At 34.6% G+C, this 22,232-nt stretch overlaps 1 protein-coding gene across 2 annotated transcripts in view; it reads right to left on the bottom strand.

The window, feature by feature from the left end:
• The window catches only part of PSMD14 (proteasome 26S subunit, non-ATPase 14), a 109,499-nt gene that overhangs the window by 30,870 nt on the left and 56,397 nt on the right, over nucleotides 1–22,232 (bottom strand). For both annotated transcript variants that reach the window (NM_001261490.1, XM_015110171.3), the window contains 4 exons: nucleotides 14,841–14,912; nucleotides 14,486–14,605; nucleotides 12,209–12,279; nucleotides 11,064–11,214 (listed from right to left, as the gene is read on the bottom strand). In NM_001261490.1, coding sequence (NP_001248419.1) covers nucleotides 11,064–11,214; nucleotides 12,209–12,279; nucleotides 14,486–14,605; nucleotides 14,841–14,912 — 414 coding nt within the window. The remainder of the gene's footprint in view (nucleotides 1–11,063; nucleotides 11,215–12,208; nucleotides 12,280–14,485; nucleotides 14,606–14,840; nucleotides 14,913–22,232) is intronic.

The raw sequence follows: 22,232 nt of genomic DNA, 5'->3' as shown, positions 1-22,232 counted from the left end.
GTTTTAATGACGAATCTGGTTTATGACTTAAAACTCAGTCTAATCCATAATTTTTTGGCTTCTTTCATGAGTAGAATACAGTTCATCCAATATGCTATTTATTTTAAAATTCATGTTTTCACATCAACTGCTAGGTCACTGAAAGACTAGACTAAATTTCTAAAGCACCAATCTATAGTTCCCAATTTTTACATCCAAAGGAAGCTATTTTTAAGCAAAGCTCTTCAAATTAGTTTAATACAAAGGTGTTTTAAAGAAAAATACACAAACACTTCTGGCAGTAGCTGTAATTTTTTTCTCTCTCTCTCTTTTCAGTAGTTGCCTTTGGTCCAGTTGTACTTATATCACAGTCAATGATTATGGGTATTTACAGAGTAGAACTAATGTTTTAAGAATTTATAATGCATTCATTTTCTTGAGCTTAAAAATGAAACAATCAGAATCTTCCATAACCTCAGGTCAGCTCACTATATATATAATATATATTATATATGTATACTTATATATTATATATAATAAAAATTATTCATCATATATAGATGAACTGTAACTTGTATATATGCAATGAACTGAAATAATTTTTAAAAACTTGAAAAAAATTTTAAGGCCTCAAAATCAATGTCAAACACTAAAAAGAAAGTAAAAATTCAGTTACTAGTTAGATTACATATTTTAAAACATAAAACCATCACTATGTAAAGTAAATCTCTAAATGATTATAAAAATGAAAGGTGTGGGAAGAGAGGCAACCCATATCAAATACTCTTTATCACCTAGAAATGACCTGTTATCAACTGCTTAGGTTGTTTCTAGATTCTTTAAAAATTAACAGTGCATGTGACCTGGGAAGTACTGCTGGGGTTTGTGACCATTTCGTTACTTCTGCTGCCATGCACTGCCAGACATCTATAAGAGAAAAACATCTTATGTCTCTTGTAAGCCCACAGCATAAAAAATTCAGAGAAATCTTACTTTTTATGCCATTTCCAATGAAAAGCACTAAGAACTAAAACTGACTCATGCCAAATGCATATCACTGAATTGCTGTGATTTCTTAGTCTCAAGTTTGCAACACGGAAATTATTTATAAAATGTCAATTTTAGCTCTGGAAAAGAAATTCCTATGTGTATGTACATTTTCTTTCTTCATCCTCGGAGAATTGCTTACTGTAGCTAGAGATCTGTAGTACAACTTCAGTATATTGGGAGAAAAGGGGGATGGGGTGTAACTTGCATAATTTACTTTTTTTGACAAGTGAAGACATGCATCAAAATTCAAAGAGTAAATCCACAAGTTTTGAACATATATGCTTTAATGAAAACAAATCGATCTTTAGAAACTAGTATGGTAAAAGGTAATTAGACATTTTTAGATTCATGAAACACTGGGAAAAGAATTTACTTAAGTTATAATAAAAATAAAGTTTCACAGAATTTTTTCAACATATGCATGTAGTCAGTATGGTGTAGAGGTTTAAATGCTTGAGGCACTCTGGAGTCAATCCTGCCTAAGTTAGAATTCTGGGTCTATCACTTACTAGCTAAGGGACCTCAAACAAGTTATTTAACCCTTCAATTTCTCCATTTGCTCATGAATGACGATGCCTCACAGACTTGGTAATAAAATAAAATATGTGTTTCTGCCACTATAGTTTTCACTGTTACTAACCGTGGCAGTGATGGAGTTGCCCAGCTCAGATCTTTCAACAGAACCTGCTATGGAGTGTATGACTGACTCACAACCTCCAGCTTTTACACCTTTGGATCCACTGGGCATTCACACCAGGTCATACTTCTCCTGGGCAGCTCCCAGCCAACAACTGAACACAGCAGTGGTACTAGAACCTAGTCATTCCTGCCAAATAAGGGATTCCTGTAAAGGCTAATTTTGGCTCAAGGATTCCCCAGCAGCCTGGCTGAAATTTTCTGAGCACTAGCTACAGTCTGTGGCTCTTCTACCCAATCTACCTTCACTTTCTCCTTTTGCAGGGTCAAACCTTCACTGCTGTCTGAAGGCTCTCCCCTTTCTCCAACATGGGTGTCTCCCCCAATAAATCTCTTGCATGTCTAATTTCATTTTGGCATCTGATCCACAGAGGACCCAAACTGATACCGTTAACAAAGCAGAGTACTGGTATCATGAAGAGTGTTAAAATTGGAAAAAAGTTACCCTAAAAATCAAGTTATAACTATAAATTTTGCTTCAGGAGACACCTGAAGTATTAAAAAACAATAGGAAATTAGAGAGTGACACTTTAAGATGTATTTCCTTAGGGAAATTCCTGATTACCATAAGAAAGCGTATAATTACACTGAAGGTTATTATCTCTCTTTTAAAAATGACTGAATATGCCTAGAATCTTGATACTACTCCTGCATGATCAGTGTTTCTAGACTCATAAGTGACAAACAGTGAGCTTAAAATTGAACTCCTCAGGGGACTACTAATAAGCTACAAGAGACTATCACCTATGGATCACTAATCTGATATCAATTCTATCTAGTGGCTATTCAGTCTACATAAAATGGAACCAGTGACTTCAGATCCCTTTCTAGTGGAAAAATTAAAACAAGTGGTTTGTCTGTTGGCAATTCCATATAAAGCAAAGGAATAAAGGGCCCTAGAGAACAAAGATGGGCTCAACTATGTTAGCATGGCAGTAGAGCATGTGGATGAGAATAAGGGATGTATATACATTGCTTGTGCTATAACACCACATTCAAAGAAAAATACAAAGTATATCCACTGAACTATTATCTCTCAATAGGCAAAGGCATTTTAGTAGGAAAAATATGTAAAGGCCAGTTACTTTGCTGTGTATCACTTTTGTGTATTTTTATTTTGCTTATCAATTAAATATTATATAGAAATTATCTTGCTAATCCTCTCAACCAAGTTTAGGTATTAATATTATCAATCCATGGATGAGGAAACTGCAGTGTAGAGAATTTAAATCAATTAAATGAAATGACACAACCTAAATGATACCACTATGATTTGTACCTATACAGCCTGCCAAAGCCAGTACTCTTCATCATGAAGCTGTTTGTTATAATAGCTGTCCTGACACAAAAACAAGAAAGGATTACTACTAGGTTCAGTTACTCAACAGCAAGGTTTGTGTCTCATTCGTCACTGAATATCCATTCTATAACAGAGTAAGTGGCACACAAAATACAGCGCAAAATAAGTATCTACTGAAATGAAAAACTAAAAAAAAAAAAGCACTTTTGGTTACTATGCTATAGAAATTTTTAACACTTATGTTTATTTTTCCTGAAAAAACAAGGAAAGAAAAGAAAAATATCCATTATCTATAAACAAAATCTAATCACTAGCTTGTTAACAATATAGTTTTTACTTATCACTGCTCCGTTCTGAATTCATGAAATACTTTTTTGTGACCTGCTAAACTGAGAAACTCATAGACCACTGACTTGTATTTAATTTGGATTTAAAACTACATATGGTAAAGCTATGTGGAATGTGAAAAGTGGCTGTAAGCATCTATTAATCAGCTTACTAGTAGCCTAAAAATCACAACCGAGGGATCAGTTATGACTTTGAAGAAAATTTACCACTTCATTTCTACCCTCTTCAGGAAATTACAATGACAAGAAGACATTAAACCTGACAAAACTAAGTCCCAGGTCCAGAAATATCCTCACAACTAACAATGGCTAACGTCACATCTAGAGTGTGATCTTTTAAAATTAAAATATATAGGCTCTGAAAAGGCCTCTCAATCAAAGTCATAGTTTCCACGTTTCCACTTGCTAGTTCAAAACTGGCATTAAGGATAGGGAGTAAATCATATTCTTCTCTATAACTCCAATGTACTCTTGGCATAAAGTAGTGATCAACAGGTGTCTGTTGAACCAATGACCAGGGATAATTAGATGACTACAGAAAGAAAAGCATTCAAGAAGTGAGAGTCAATAAATAATATTCTTACAGGTAATGAATGATGTATTTTTACTGAAACAGTTGGATTCAAACTAATTTGAAGCACATTTACATCATTCAAAATGCACAGCAAGTAGTAAAGCATAACAAATTAGCTCAGAGATTATATTATTAATCTAGAAGCTCCAGGTTAAAAGAACTCCATAGGAACTCTTACCTCTATATACGACTTATGCTCTTAGAATTTTAAAAGTAAAATTATTTCTACATTCCTAGCTGACAATTCCTTATATCAGCTAAATAAATGTGATAAACTATTACACGTGTTTCTATCATAAATAGTATAGGAACATTAGAACCTGTAATATTTTCTTAGGCATCCTCACAAGATCTGAGAGTGTTGTAAAACTTCAAACTGATAATAAGAGTGAAAGACAGGAAGCAAACAAAAGATAATACAGTAACAAAATGTGTTCCAAGAATACCTTGGAAGGGTATGCTCACAGAGCTATATCAGGAATGGAAATAGATTTTTTTATGTATTCTATTTCCTATTTTTCTCTTTTTGCCTGGAAAACTAGACAAAGAAAAGGGGTGTGCATGAGTGTGCACAGTTTATGATTAGGACTACCCATCCCTAGCTGACACTTGTGGGCTACTGATCAAAAACTAATCTTATAAATATAACAGCTGTGCTAAATATCTTTTCCTACTTTTAGAAGACAAATGACATATTAAACTTGAACTCTAGCTCTAATTTTACAGGGTCCAAATCGACCAAGGATAATGTTCATAAGTAAACTGGCTAACTGACCTTGTCAATCACATGTTCCAGTTATTTAATAAATGACTCTATGCTGACATATAAAAAATTAATAAATGTCACAAAATTAACTGCAGTTGTTTGGATATGCTAAAAGCTAAAAAAAAAAAATAGAACTGGTAATGGCTGAACACTGATGCAAATTCATTCCTCAATTTTATTTTATAAACATTTATGAAAAAACTATTGCAACACACTAAATTCCAAGATATTGGTATCTCTCCTCAAAGACATCTCAGTCTTGTGGGGAAGACAACACAGACAGATGAATAAAACACAAAATGATTAAATGCAATACATTAATCACCTCATAGGCCCAAGTTTCAAAGTAATATATTCACTTCAGTTTCATCAGCATGCCCAAGGAAAATATCTTAGAAAATGGTAAGTGCTAAATAAAAGTTGGCCAATCAGAAGAGTATTCCTAGATTAATTAGCATGTACAAAATATAAGAAGGGAAGACTTCATTTCTTTTGTAGTCATTACCATCTTCCTAAATGTAGCAAATTAGAGATTAATTTATAGGCTTGTTCTTATCAAAATTTGCAGAAACATTCACATTCTATTTTTTTAATATTCTAGTTCTTGATCCTTTTTTTTTTGAGATGGAGTCTCGCTCTGTCGCCCAGGCTGGAGTACAGTGGTGTGATCTTAGCTCACTATAACCTCCACCTCCTAGATTCACACCATTCTCCTGCCTCAGCCTCCCGAGTAGCTGGGATTACAGGTGCCTGCCACCATGTCCAGCTAATTTTTTGTATTTTTAGTAGAGTCAGGGTTTCACCGTGTTAGCCAGGATGGTCTCGATCTCCTGACCTCGTGATCCGCCCGCCTTGGCCTCCCAAAGTGCTAGGATTACAAGCGTGAGCCACTGCACCCGGCCGTTCTTGATCCTTTTAAGTATGAATTATGTTAATCTTCAGAATAAAGTATCATTTATTGCACACCTCCTAATATGACATGTGTACTCTAATCTCTACATATATTACCTCATGATAGTCATAATGCTATGAAATAGGTACTAAGATTCCTGTTATATAGAGGAAAAATCTGAAGCTCAAGAAAATTAGGTAACTTGTTCAAGGTCACACTGTAAAGAGGAGATAAAAATGAGATTTTAATGCAGGCCTGACCCCTAAGTCTGTGTTCTACATTACTCTATGCCCTGGCTATGGCCTACTACTAATATATATAATATATTATATATATATATAGAGAGAGAGAGTATATATATATATACACATAGATATATAAAATAAGAAGCTCAAAATAAGACTAAAATTTGAGTAAACTATTTTGAGTACTTAAAAACCTTCGCCATCTTACAACTTTCTAATATAAAATTTCTTGGAAAAGTAAAATATTTGCTACCCACCCCTAAAAGAAAAGACACAACCTTCTAGATATCTGAAAATAAAGGGTACGCTCTTACAACATTCATTCGCTAACTTTTTTTTTTTTTTTTTTTTTTTTTTTTTGAGACGGAGTCTCGCTCTGTCGCCCAGGCTGGAGTGCAGTGGCCGGATCTCAGCTCACTGCAAGCTCTGCCTCCCGGGTTTACGCCATTCTCCTGCCTCAGCCTCCCGAGTAGCTGGGACTACAGGCGCCCACCACCTCGCCCGGCTAATTTTTTTGTATTTTTTAGTAGAGACGGGGTTTCACCGTGTTAGCCAGGATGGTCTCGATCTCCTGACCTCGTGATCCGCCCGTCTCGGCCTCCCAAAGTGCTGGGATTACAGGCTTGAGCCACCGCGCCCGGCCGCTAACTTTTTTTTTTATTTTAACTTTTTTAAAAACTAGTGACGGAGTTTCATCATGTTGCACAGGCTCGTCTCAAACTCCTGGGCTCTAGCGATCCACTCACTTTGGTCCCGCACAGTGCTAGGATTACAGATGTGAGCCATGGTACCTGGCCACATTCCCTAACTTTCTTCTTGCATTTGTATTTATTCTCCAAAGCCCCATCTTTTGTAAAATGCTAGTTGTTTAAACAAATTAAAACCAATGAAACCACTCCTTTTACATTCTAATATCTGTGGAAAAAGGAATGAACAAAGAGGTGAGTACCTCTTGGAATGATATTGTTTCTACATTCTTCCCATGCGGTACAAGCTCCTCTTTTCTGAGTGATGTCCCGCCTACCTCTCAAAACTCAGCCCAAGCTTTATCTATTCTGTGCAACCTACACTGATTTTTCTCCCTTCTTCTAATTTTAATTTACATTTACTGTGTTTGCTATACAAGTAATACTTTATTGTATACTGGCACATACAAAATTCTGAATAAGTATTTGTTGAATTATTTCTGTCTCTAGCAACCAATTTAATACTTACAGAAACAAGCAATTTCAGTATATTTTGTATCAGTATGCAAAATATCAGTATAGTTATCAGTATATAATTGGCAGAATGAGATCTTGCTCACTACTAACACTAAATGGATATAATTTATCTTCTCAAAGAAGACAAAGACCATTTTTTAAAATTTATTTTGTACCTTAGAATCATTAGCATACAGATCAGGTATCCTTAAGAAATACCTGCAGATAAGCTGACCTGCAGTTAAATAAACATCACATTTTTTAAAGTCTATTGAGTGTTTTGATCAGATTAAATAAAAATGTTTCAAGAAAACCTAACCAGTGGAAGACACATTTGGACATAGTCATTCCTTTTTTTATGTTTTCAAAAGAGAGAACACACACAATGATTGTTAGGAGTTAGTTAGCTGGTAACAACTGAGCATTTTACAAATAGGAACCCCGTCAAGGAAAATGAGTTCTTTAAAGCAGTAATGCTTTTTAATAAATATATTACAATATCCTAATTAAGTTGTATGCTAGTTTTATGATTTTGCCCAAAGTGACCATTCTTTTTGCCTCAAGAAAGAAGTATAGTCACATTACAAGTTGAATTAACTTCTAAATTTGCTGCTGGATCTAGTTGTGGGCTGAGTATACAAGATAATAAAACATTCAGCAAGAGGTCCCCACTGTGCCATTTGAGAACTAAAGTTTAAAATATGTAAATATGTATATTTTACAAATGAACAAAATGCTGCAAGCAGATCTTATAAACTATTTCCCTGATTAGAGCAGAACTCACTGGTAACTTCTGTGAGCTTACTCTCCATTTAAATTATGAATGCAATTACCATTGATTTTCACCTGTATCATTTAAAAACATTTATAGTAGGGTTACAGACTCTTTATCATATAGTGTACTTCATTATTTATGTTAATTTCAGTGTTTACTCCTAGGGATGTCACAAAAGTCAACAGGAATAAATCTGTCTAAATTGTTTTTTAAAATTAATGGAACAACACATTTTTAAAAAATCAATTAATATATAATACATAATACCTAGAGAAAACTATGGAGAACTTAGAGGAAATGTACAGCTCTTTCCCCTGACTTATGCTGAAGAGAGTGACACCTATCCACAGTGACTTAAGGAATGGCCTCACAATGACCTCTGGTATTCATTTTGCATTCTGCAGTTACTCTGATTATATCATTCATAATGGTTTAATATTAGAGAATTAACGAGTCATTAAACAAGCCTGAGCTCTGAAATTTTACAGAACTGGATTCGTATCTTTGTTCTGCTGCTAACTCATGGTCTGACTTTGGCAAAGCAACCTCCTTGGCCCTAATTTTTTTTTTTTTTTAACCGCTAATAACATGTAATAGTAACAGGTCCTATCTTTAGGATTATAACAAAGAATAAATAAGTTGAAATGGTTATTCACAATACCTGGCTCACAGCAATTATTCAATAAAAAATATAATCAAGTCAGCATAAAAGAAAATCAAACTAATTGTGAATGAATTGAGATTACCAAGAAAGAATCCAGGCTTATCTAATTTCTCAAAGACAGAAATATTGGAATTTATAAAGATGGAAATATACAAAACGTTCAAGAAAGAGGTTTTAAAAAAAGTGAACAGAGACCCAACTTAAATCATTTATATATAAAATGTCATTTTAATTCTTGATCTAATCATTGCCTTACTAAATATTTTGACAGCTTTCATAAATCACACACAGGGAAAGGAGAGGGAGACTCTTATGCTATTCTTCATTTTTATAAGTTTATATTCCTAAGTATCATGATTTAACTAAAACACCCTAAGGATTTACTAGCATTTAATCTGATTCATAGTGATGAGAGGACTTGACACTGAAAGAACCATAAATTACAATCAAACTCTGACTCCTTAAAGATGAAGTTGCATTACTGACAAAGAACTGGATCCTTACTTCAGGAGATATAATAGTATGAATCTAGACATTAGGTCTAACAAGTGATGCAAATCATCAATGATAGGTATTTACACTAAATTTTTTCAAAAAGATTTCTTCCTACTATACAAAAGTAGACAGTGATACATATGACTTCATAAATTTTAGATATATTATTTTTAAAAACTAAATTTAACATTGTTAAGACATGTGATGAATGCATATTATTAAATGAAATTCATCATTTTAATATAAATTACAATTAATTAGAAATAATGAAAATTCCAATATTATACAACACGTAAACTAGGTTTGGAAACTAAAATTGCCATTTTAAACATTACAAAAGGATAACCAAAAATAAAATACATACTCATTTATTTACATTTACATTTATTTACTGTATTTTGAGAATGCTTTCTTTCATTGTGTTTGTTTTTACTTTCCTTTTTCAAAGTAGCCACCATCACGAGTCAAGATATCATAAAACCTAAGTTAAGCTAATTACTACGAAACAGAATTCTAATTATATTTAAAATTAAGCTTTAATTATTACTTGTAAATATTGTGGTAGGGGACTTTGTTAGATAATTGTTATATCTGTAAAACAGTAATCATTACTTAAATGAAATTACTTCCGAGTTACTAAAAAGGTACCTTAAAATACAGAATTAAACTTAAGAGATATTATACTGTAATTCATAAAGCCAATAACAATCAAGGATTTTTCAACCTCTTTTATCTAACCCATTTAGTTAAAAAAAAGTAAATAAATTGAAATATAGGCATATAGTAAGAATCAGAAGCTATCCATTCTGAATGGTCTAGTATATCAGTTTCTATTATTGTTTTTGTGGATAGTTTTTGCCTCTGAAAAGCTAAATCACACCAAATAAGATGATGATTTAGAGAAGACCTCAATTTTTATACATGATAATGGTATGATGTCAGAAAACATTCAACTTCAAATTTATGACACATAAAAACTCCATGTTTTAATAGCCATGTTTAGTTTGTTTGAGCTGGTGAGCAGATATAAATGTAATCTGCACTACTATCAAACTCCAGGTCTGATAGATAACAAGCTAATATTTATTTCTAAGTGCTCTAAAAATTATTTGTAAAACCTGCATAAAAAGGATTGCATAAATATATTGTGATTTTATTTTAACAATTATTCTACACTACAATGGAAGTACATGCTCAAACAAGACACCTCAGCAGTATTTTAAAGCAGTAACCACCTAGCCAATTTCTGTATGTTCTGTAGTTTTTCTAATCCACTCTCCCTGTGGTTGAGCAAAATCGAATTGCCTCTCACATTTGCAGACAGCTCTGTGAAGGTGATAATAGAGCTGCTCCCTGCTGTCATGAGGCAGGAAATAGGAAAATGGCATATGGGGCTAGAAAGAAAGAAATAAAAAAAAAAAAAAAAAAAAAAAAGAAAGAATGAACAAAAAAAGAGAAAGAACTAAACAAGAACAAAAGGGGTTTCAACAAAGAACTATAACACAATATGCTTTCCAAGTTAATCTGTTTTCAGAATTATTTAGCATATTTAATCATTCATTTGCATCCTCACTCCAAAAACGTGAATGGTTGATACCAAGTCTTTGGGCAAGTTTTCATTGTCTAAAATATTTGGAAAACACACCTCCAGAATATGTTCTGCACAATGTCTGCAAAACAATGCCCTTTAAATAGATTTTTAAAATGTTCTGCCAATTCCAAATTCATCATTTGAAAATAAAGGTAAAGCAATGTTTATTTAAATATTAATAAAATGTTTATAGCAGGCTTTGAGTATGGTTTAACTTTGCTAATTTTATGAAATTCAAAAAATTTAAAGATAAATATTCATGACAATTACACAAGTGATTAAAGAAGAAATCTCTAAATAAATTGCTAATAATACCAAGACACAGTTATCAACTTGTAAAGTTTTTTTGTTTGTTTGTTTTTTAAGTAAACAGATAGCAGCTTTCTGTATAATTAAGAATCCTGCTTTGAACAAAATGGATTTTTATTTAATGTATCTGTAAACAGAATGTGGCAGTAGATGGCAATAAAGATAGAATCTACTCTACCTTTCCTTTTACACTCTGAATGGGATCCACAACCACTGCCACAGCTCTCTCCGACAAGGCTTCAAAGCTCTGCTGAGTGTTGATATCCACACCAGAAAGCCAACAACCAAAGCCAGGGTGACTGTGATACCAACCAACAACCATCTCCGGCCTGAAACAAAGAGGGCATTCAGATGCTCAGAACAGAACAAGTAATACATTTATGATATGAAAAGAAACAACACACTAACGGGGTATAAATTAAGAAGAGATGAAAAACACACAGGTGTGAAAAAGCACCATTAGAAACCCTGAAATTGTACACCATATTATCCAGAAAACATGGAAATGAATATGTGTGACAAAGGAGTACTATCATTAAGAGATGCACATTAGCAGTGGTAGATAAGGCTTTCAGTTTTTCACCTTGTTACCACAGTTTCTCAGAGCCAGTTTTTACCCTTTCAGCATTCAAGTAAATATCTACTCTTTAACTCCTTAGCTCTGGGAGTTGGATTTTCCAGGCACAGAGTACATTTTTAACAATGGACACCAGGATCCACTGTTGTGAAAGGATTAAATATCAATTAAACCAGCAGTAGAACTAGGAACTCAGTCAAAAACCAATTTGCACTGTTCTGCTCAGCTGCTGAGCCTTTTGCTAACATAAATTTTGAAGTTTTTTCCACAGTAGAAGAATTTGAGCAAGAGAATGGCAACTTTGAGAGATTTGGTCTGAGGAAAAAAACTTCAGAATATTTGGATTATACTTTCTCTGTCTTTAAAACTATGCCTACAAACATAATTAAATATTCATAATCTCATTCAGTTGCAGCTCTCAAATACATGGAACATACAAGCTCTTTCAATTATAAGTGACTAGACAGTAACTCCATATGCTAAACAGAGGGAAGCTACAGCCCAAGCTTACTATGTGACAGTCAAGAATTTTAACATGAGGCAGTTCTCTGATGGGCAAATTTCTTTGGTTCTAAAGGGAAGACATACTAGACAGGCGGTGCATGGCACCGATATTTACAGATACTTTTATGTCAACTATGTGACCTCTTTTTCTAGAAATGATACTGATAAACATCTATAACTTTGAGGTATGTCTCTATAAATATTTCCCATTATTTCTTTAGCTGATCACTTAAAATGCTTACCTTCCTGTCTGCTTCAACATATCCAACATTTTAGCTTGGAACACTGGATCAACTGCCTCCACACTTACACCCTGATTTAGAAAGAAATAAAAATTATTAATTTTTGTAAATTTGGAAAAAAAAAAAGCTTCCCTATGTATATTATTTGGGGTTGCCAAAATCATTTTATAGGTTTTGATACCTACATTTGATACCTACTCAAGTCATTCAATTATAAACCTCACACCAATCAAGCTTCTAAAATTGCCAACTAACAAACTGCTGTTGGCTAATGAGTTAAGCCAACTTTCAGGATTCTTAAGAATATAATGGCCATTGCTATGTATATGTTTACCAGAAATACGAAAACAATTGAATCAACCAGAGCTATTGGTTAGACCTATCTAGGCAAGCATGCTTCCTAATGCCATCTTATCATAACTGATAACTAAAATGAGCCTCATCCAAAGTTCTACAAATATTCAGCTATCATAATGAAACAGCCTCAAGTCTCTTACGTACAGCATTATTTTGCTAGTTCAACCAAAATGAAACATTTGAACGTGGAAGAATTAAAAGGTTCAGATCATCTCTCTGGCTATAGAGTATTGTCTTTAAAGCTCCCAGGGCTTTCTTCTAACCTCAGGAATCTAAATCAAATGTACTTAAAGAAACTAGTTAACATAAGCACTTCCTTCTCACCAAAACAAACAGTACGCATATTGAATTCCAACAGAGAGTACATCCTCAAGAACAGGGGTATGCAATCTGCTGCTTATAGGCTAAGAATGTTTTCGGGTTTTTTCTTTCTTTTCATATATATACTTTAAAAGGACTGTCTTAAAAAAAAAGAAGAAGAATATGCAACAGAGACATATGTCTTTATAGAAAAAGTTTACTGACTCTGGGGTCAGAAGGAAAACTTTCTAATTCTATGACACTAGGAAATAGAATTAGAGTGAATATAGGGATCAAAATCTTTTATTTTACATTGTCAAACAAGCATTTACATGGAAGTAATGATATTAAAGCCTAAGAACAATGTATTATAATGGATATCTACATAAGTACCCATAACATATATGTCAGTTTTATGTATTTCATGTAGCCAAATATAAAAAGATAGAGACACGTAATAAATAGTCTAAGATTTAAATCTAAACCTTTAGTTAACATGTAGAGTGTTTCTCTATTTCCAAATGTATAAAATAAATATAATGGATATCGAGATGGATAAAATCAGTAGATCCAAATTAGTTTCCCTCAACAAATTCATCTATTTAGAGAAAACCTTACATTTATAAATATATTGCATTCTGTAGCAAATATTCTATTTTAAATGCTTATTTTTAATATACATACTATATATATTACAGTACTTGAAATTGTAATTTGTTCTCTAGCATCTACCTTATCAAAGTAAACTTACAGAGCCTCGAACAGAACAAACAGCTTTATAACACAATTTCTTTAATCCTTCTTTTACAAGGCTCAGTAAGAGAAATATTGCCTAGCAAAGAAGAAATATCCCTTGGAAAAATGCATGCATATTTTTCTAAACAAACAGGTGAGAAGGATATATGTATTATGTTTTTGGAAGGTAGATGGAATGGTTATTGTTTTTTGCTATTTTCTTTCAGTCAAAATGCACATCTATCAACACAACTTCATCAAACAAAAAGGCAAAACAAAACAAAAATCTCTAGAAAGAATAATGTATTCTATACAGGTAATTTGTATGGAGTACGGTGCATATAAACAAAATACCATGCCTGGGCAAAAATACTCAGGTTTGCTATTGTTTTTTGTGTGTGTTTGTTTGTTTTTTAACTTAACATTTTAAATAAAAAAAGCTTAAAAGTCATTCATCACCATATAGAACATTTTTTAAATGACATATTTCAAAACAATGGGAACAAGACATAAGAACTAGTGCATGTGAGTTGAAAATCTAAATAAGAGAATCTCAAATCTTTTGAAAACTTGGTTTGAAATGAAACTAACACTCTGCTATTATAGGGTAAGTAACTTTTAAATCCAGTATTTTACCAGTTTAAGCTGAAGGCATGAGAAAATAAATTTAGCATTAGCATCATTCAGTTTGTAGACCTATAAGAAGTTATGCTGTGTTTTAAAGATTAATGATTTCATTCAATACAATCTAAAATTTCTATCAAGCTTACGATTAATTTTTCCTATTGGAAAGAGAAAATGTAATATGATGAGTTAGTTTGCATAGGAAAAGAAAAATGAAAAGAAACACATTTACTTGCAGCAGGCAACCATAAAAGTACTCACTGTTCCTGACTGTGGCATAGCAAACACATCAATCACTCTGACGGTATAATCATCAACAAATTCTCCAAGCATCAAACCCATAACTTCCATTGGAACTCCAGCACGGCCATGTTTTAACATCTGTAGAAAGGAAGAGATGGGGATACAAGCAAAGTTCGTTAAGGTCTCTGGTTCCTCTTTATAAAACAAAAACCAAATTTTGTTTCAGCGAAAATAAAAAACTCTTTTTATAAATGTAGCTAAAACAATAGCTTATTTATGTCTGAGAGGATTAAGGTGACAAATACTCCAAAGCAAATACTCCAAATGAAAGCAAAAGAGTTCTCTAAAGCAAGTAACTACATTCACTACTTACTTTTAACAGTGCCAGGGAAGAGATATAGACTTGTTCTGCTGTGTCCACTGCAGGAGCATCTGTAGGTGGCCCCTAGAAACAAATACATCAATTATTACAAACACACACAGAGAATTTATGAGTTTAAAATTCAAGTTACACGTGGTATAAACTTGATATTTTTTAAATAGTTTTGAAAAACATGTCAAGTACCCTTTTATTTGGCTACGACACAATCAAAACACATTTGCAAATATCAAACCTGTAGAAAACAGGTAAAACTTAATACTAAGCCAAGGGTCTAATGGACACAAAGTTTAAGTCTTTCGGCAATGCCAATCTACCTTGGCTACAAAATGGCTATAATTTACCAATCAGCCACGTTTGTTACCACAGTGTGTATATGTGAAATGCTGTTGGACTAGCACAATTAACTAAAGCATCAACATCAAACAGCAAATTCTCTGAGCTTCTTGATTTTCAGCTAAAGACAGCATGTATTAATAGATTAAGGCTATGGGATTCCTCTGCAAATTCATCGCTACAGTGGAGGAGAAGGGGAAAGAAGACTTCTAATCCCTGGGTGAAAGAGCTGTGAACAACATCCTCTGCACGTCACCTAATGAAGCTGTTCCCCTCCCCCTATACAACAACAAATTTAACACAATTGCCCCAGGTGTGAACAAACCAGTTGAGACAGGTATAGCTGACGTGAAAATACTTCCAAAATCCTAACCACTATCTTTAAAACAAGTAATACTACCAATCTTATTACAGGCTAAGGAAGACACTATGTTTCTCCTCTAAGGATTCTATCTTCTTCCTGAAAGGAAGCAAACTTCTCTTGACTATAACATTCAGCTGCACAAGGTAACTGACATATAGTTCTTACCCTCAAGAGGCCTACAGTCTTATAAATGTGATTCTGCCCCACAATTAGTGCACATAGAAAGCTTCTTGTTTTTTAATATTGAACAATCTAGGAAATTAAAAGGAGATATGACATAATTGCCAGGTCCTGTTTTGCTTAAAGTTCCCTTTCCGTGACAGTAACCCTATTACAAATTAGGTAAACAACATGTTACCTTATCCAAATTGTAAGCTATGTTCTCTCTCCCATTTACACTTTTACATACTGAAAGTAAACAATCGCTTTACATTCCATACTTATAGGTCTATGTGTACCTCGTGCTTTTGTGTGTGTGTGTGTGTGTGTTAAATTCTACTACTTTATATTGTTTCAAAAGTTCATAATATTTACTGGAAGCTTTAAGTATAAAAGGTTCTAGAATGAGTTTTCTCTAAATAAAATAATTTTGTTTTTTTATTTACTTCTGTTCAAAGTGGTGGAAAAAATCAAGTCCCTCAAATTTAATTTTCATCATAAATGCCAGGCAATAAAGTTGGAAACTGACCAAATTCTTAATCTATTATCACCTAATGCAGTTTTATTGCTTATTTTTCAAATAGCTAAGATCTCCTTCAGAATGAAATCTCTGCTAAAGTAAAGTAATATCAGGCCAAAGCATCTTGCTGAAGTCATCATACAAACCTAATTTTAGTGGTATAATAATTTTACTCATTTCACTTAGAAAGTTAAGAAAGATTAACGAAAAGGTGAGGACAACAATAAATTAGTTGTGATGAGAGGTTTAGGGGAAGTAGTAGTAGCCTTAAAAGGTTAGGATAATAGTAAGATTTCAGTTAAACAGAAGGAATTGATTCTTGTGATCTACTGCATAGCCTGGTGACTATAGTTAATAATAATGTATATTTCAAAATAGTTAAAAGATGACTTCAAATGTTCTCAGCACAAAGAAATGATAAATATTGAGGTGATGGATATGTTAGCCTTATGTGATCATTCCACAACATACATATTTATCAAAACATTACCCCTACCAATATATATAATTATTTGCCAATTTAAAATAAAATAAAACTAGAAAAATAGGTTAACGAACACTGTATTCATAAAATTATTCCTAGATCCAGAGCAACCTTATACATTGCATATGGAGAAAGAAGTTAAACTGGTATCTTGACTGTAGCTTTAATACAGCCTTTCTCAACTTGCCCGAAAATATTTTTTTTTTTTAGAAAAAAAGGGAAATAAAACATCACACCATCACCAAAATGCGTTACTGACAGAATCCAGAAACTATTTCTGCCACCAAAGAAGGAAGAAACACTATTTCGTTTAATATTATATATATAACCAGTACCTAGAAAAGTACCTCGGCCGTAGTAAGAACTTAAGTACTGATTGAAAGAATGAATGAATAAATTAAGGTGCTACTGCAAGCCAATGGAACAGAAAAGAGAAATACCAGCTAGTTACTTTGAGAGACAGGAAGCAAGCCATATGTCAGTGGCCTTTCTTCTAATTCAGAAACATACTAACTCACAATGGATTTTCTTCTGATTCAGAAACATAGTAAACAAGAAAGCCATGTACTAAGAGAAGACTATGCAGCTGTTTATTGTATGAGTGCTGTTTTATTTTTGTTTTTTTTAGACAGAGTCTCGCTCTGTCGCCCAGGCTGGAGTGCAATGGCGCAATCTCGGCTCACTGCAACTACCGCCTCCGGGGTTCCAGCATCTCTCCTGTCTCAGCCTCCTGAGGCGCTGGGATTACAAGGGGCACGTCGCCATGCCCAGCAAATCTTTTGTATTTTAGTAGGGACGGGGTTTCACCGTGTTGCCCAGGCTGGTCTTGAACTCCTGAGCTCAGGCAATCCACCCACCTTAGTCTCCCAAAGTGCGAGCATTACAGGCGTGAGCCACTGCACCCAGCCATGAGTGCTGTTTTTAAAACAGCAGCCAGTGATACTTACTGCTGCCCCTTTCACTACTGTTGGCAAGAACTAGATAAAGGTTGGTAGCAGTGAAATGATGCCAGAGAGAGAGAGAAATCGCATATAATACACTGTCAATGGGACAGATACTAAAGACCTTGGCTAGCAGTGACTAAGGCTGTTGTTTTCCTACATGCTCACCTGTTCAGAATAGCAAAAACCAGGCAACAGAAGAAAACCCCATTAAAGACTCAAAACTAAGCTCAGAGAAGTACGTAAGAACATGAACAGCTGATATGGGGGGAGGGGAGCCAGGGCAGGGCTGGGTAGAGGAGGGTGTGGCCCCTAGCTAGGGCACCACCACCAGGCTTGCACCCATGGACCTAGGTGAAGACAGGCATTTTTGTTTTCCTGCCCAAATGTTGCATTTCCAAGACCACCCTGGCCTGCCACTCCCCCATCCTGTGTCTATTAAAACTCCAAGACCCAAGCAGTCAAAGACACAAGTGGCTGGACGTTGAGAGGAACAGAACACATCAGCAGAAGACACCGGTGGCTGAACATGAGAGAGGAGCACATCAGCAGAGGAACACACGGATGGCTGGATGTGGAGAGAAACCACCGGGTAGGAGCAAACCAGCATGCAAGCAGGCCATCAACCAGCAGAATGAAGCAGAGTTGGCCAAGGCAGTCAGAGGACAGCGGGTTGACTCCAGGTGAAAACCACCTCCCTCTGGCTCCCCCATCTGCTGAGCGCTACTTCCGCTCAGTAAAACCTTGCATTCATTCTCCAAGCCCACATGTGATCGGATTCTTCCAGTACACCAAGGCAAGAATTCCCAGATACCGAAAGGCCTCTGTCCTTGCAGTAAGGCAGGGGGTCTAATTGAGCTGTCTAACACAAGCCACCTATGGATGGCTAAACTAAAAGAGCACCCTGTAACACACACCCACTGGGGCTTCAGCTGTAAATATTCAATCCTAGACACTGCTGGGGGTCAGAGCCCCACAGCCTGCCTGTCTGTATGCTCCCCTAGAGGTGTGAGCAGTGGTGCACTGAAGAAGCGAGCCACATCCCAATTGAATGCCCTGTGAAGGGGACAAGGGAACTTTTCCCGTTTCACAGCTACAGATCAAAGATGACCCAATTAGCTCCCAAGATGAGAAAAATGTGGAGCTGTGGACCATCTAACTACATTATCTTTTGGCAAACACTCCTGGGGGACAGTATTCTGGTGATTCAAAAAGAAAAGTCACCTAAATATAGGAATCGTGAACAAAATTTTAGAAAACTATTTGACATCAGTAAAATAGAAGTTCCTTATCTTTGAAACGGAAAGCTGAAGGACAGAACAACATAAAAAGATGAAAAATAATTATGAATTAAAATCACACTAAGAGAAACAAGGGTAAAAGCATTATAACAAATTTAATTCAGTTATATACAATATAAATGTCTAGATGTCCCAAAATGTACAGTAAAAAGTTAGAGATGAAAACTTTTAGAAATACAATAAAATTAGGGCAGCAGTCCCCAACCTTTTGGTGCAGGGACTGGTTTCATGGAAGACCACTTTTCGAGTTTTGGGTTGGGAAGGACGGTTTTGAAATGAAACTGTTCCACCTCAGATCATCCGGCATTATAGATGGAGCATGCAACCTAGATCCCTCACATGGGTGTTCAAAATAGGGTTTGTGCTTCTATGAGAATCTAAAGCCGCCACTAATCTGATGGGAGGTGGAGCTCAGGCAGTAATGCTCACTTGCCTGCCGCTCACCTCTTTCTGTGTGGCCCGGTTTCTATGGTCACAGACTCATATGGGGACACCTGAATTACAGGACAGACAAGAACTCTAAGCTAAAAAAAACAGTTGTTTCTAAGGATAAAATAAACAGAAACAACAAGCAAAGGCAAAGCTGAAGAAAACTTTCTTGAATTAAAAAAACAAAAGTTCACTTTTGGGACCGTCATATGTGAGGCAATAAGCAATGAAAGAAAAACTGTATCTTGAAAAATCTTAGCTAAATCTCAATTACTTTAAGTAAAATGTCTAAAACCATATGAGTAGAGAAACCAAACAGCCTGCTGGGAAAAAAATGCAACACAGGTTGACTTTGGATTTATTTGCAACATTAGATGGCAGAAAACAATGAAGCAAATCTTCAAAGTTTTAGGTAAAAAACTGAAAGTAAGAATTTTATATTCAATTTTTTAAAAACATCCAAAGGCCCACAAATATATTACTAAATATATAAGGGCTCAGAAAATAGGATTTCATGTATCTTCCCTGAAAGAGCTTCTTGAATAAAAGATCCACTTGAGCATCCCATTCCTCAAATAAAAATTAAAGGCTAAAAAATGGAAGAGTCATCATATAAAGAAATCTGTTACAACCAGTGAATGCAGTTAAAAAGATACAGATACAAATAATGTAATCAGGATCCAAACTCCCCATTATCCAGGTAACTATACAGGCAGGAGGGAGAAATGAAGTACACAATATGCCCTATCTTATATAATAGGAGAAAATACAGATGTAAGTGTTGACTTTTATTATTCTAGAAACATAAATTAGTTTTTTGAACAACTTTAACCACTGTAAAAATTAAAAAGCATGTAATCCCAGCTACTCAGGAGACTGAGTGGGAGGATGGCTAAAACCCAAAAGGCTGAGGCTGCAGTGAGCCATAGTTGACCACTGCACTCCAGCCTGGGCAACTGAGTGAGACCCTGTCTCGAAAAAATTTTTAAACTAAAATTAAAAAGCTATGTACACATTAGTAAGTCACTGGGGAAGAAAAACCAAACACAATACTGACAGTAAAACAACAGAAGGAAATCAAGAAAGAAGAAAAACAAAAATACCAAGCAACATAAGGTAAGATCAAATATATTGGTTATGAAAACATATAAATGGATTAAAGTCCCTTGTTAAAAGATAAAAGCCTCTCATAATGGGTTTAAAATGGAAATTCATGTGTATGCTGCTTACAAGTAACAATTAAAACAAAAAGACTGAGCAAAATTTGTCAATGAGATACCAACATTTTTTGTTTAAAAGAAGCCACAATGGCTACCAGTTCATTCACCTTACCTTTCTTCAGTGGTGTATTACATTAATATTTCCCACTATTAAATCATCTTTGTACTGCTAGATTAATTGTTCATGTTTTCTTTACTATTTGTTCATTGATTTTTTTTTTCTCATAAGTGAGATTGCTCTGGCATTTTTTGTGTGTGAAAATTGCCAGGTTTTGATATCATTATATTAGTTACAAAACAAACTGAAAAATTTACAAGTTTCCCAATTACAAAGTTTTCCATTTTCTATGTTCCAATAAAATGTATGTGAATAAAAAATCTATCCATGTTTTTCAATTTTGGAAGTGTTCATTATTAAAACATTTGGCTTTGAGGCTGTTCTGTGGCTAAGTGTTATAACCTTTTCAGTTGTATTGATAAATTCAGGTTATCTATATCTTGAGGCCAGATGAACTATTATAGTGTTGCAGAAAGCTTCATTTCATTTAGATTTCAAAGTTATCACCATAGAATTGAACATATTCTATTTTAATTTTTCATTTTTTCTTAGTACTGGAAGCATTTAAAACTAAATTTCCTTCCCTATATCATGTTATACCACCACCCAGATGGATTAAAGAGTTACATGTTTTTTTAAAAAATTAAAGTGTAACAAATGCTATGCCAAAAATATTGGTGAATGTCTATTTGATCTGGGTGAAGAAGCACATTTTAGGTACAAACCCAACTGAACAAATAAAGGAACATAAAATTGCCAACATAATCTAAATTTCTAAATACTTAAAGAATTTAAAACAAAACACCCTGAAAAAATAGTTTTCCCATTTATGACTAAAAGTCAGTACACAAGCAAATTAAAAATACTAAAACCATAATGGAAACATGGGCAAAGAATAATAAAGAGACTAATTACATCAGAAAACGTGATGAAATAAATATGAAGGCCAGGCGCCGTGGCTCATGCCTATAATCCTAGCATTTTGGGAGGCCAAGGCGGGTGGATCATGAGGTCAGGAGATGGAGACCATCCTGGCTAACATGGTGGAACCCTGTCTCTACTAAAAATACAAAAAATTAGCCAGGCATGGTGGCATGTACTTGTAATCCCAACTACTCAGGAGCGTGAGGCAGGAGAATCGCTTGAACCCAGGAGGCAGAGGTTGCAGTGAGCTGAGATCACACCACTGCACTCCAGCCTGGGTGACAGAGTGAGACTCTGAGGGAGTGGAGGGGAAGGGGAGGCGGGGGAGGGGAGGGGAGAAATATGAAAAATGTTCAAGCTCCCTAGTTGATCTTCTTTAATTAAAGAAGTGCCAATTAACACATTAAGATATTGTGGGGGTTTGTTTGTCTACCAAACAAGCTTTACAAAGCCCAATTTTAGAAAAGGTATAATAAAAGAAACACTATCAGCATTGTTGATGGGAATGTAAAATGGGATAGTCTATCAGAAAAGCAACTGGGCAAGGTATATCGAGAGCCTTTCAACTGCACGAACTTTTTGACCTACTTTTTCACTCCTAGACATTATTTAAGTAAATAAGCAGAGATGTTTGCAGAAACCAGAGTGTT

This window comes from Macaca mulatta, chromosome 12 (genome assembly GCF_049350105.2).
Source record: "Macaca mulatta isolate MMU2019108-1 chromosome 12, T2T-MMU8v2.0, whole genome shotgun sequence".
Lineage (NCBI taxonomy): Eukaryota > Metazoa > Chordata > Mammalia > Primates > Cercopithecidae > Macaca > Macaca mulatta.
Note: the sequence above shows the minus strand (reverse complement) of the source record. Positions and strands in the feature narration are given on the sequence as shown.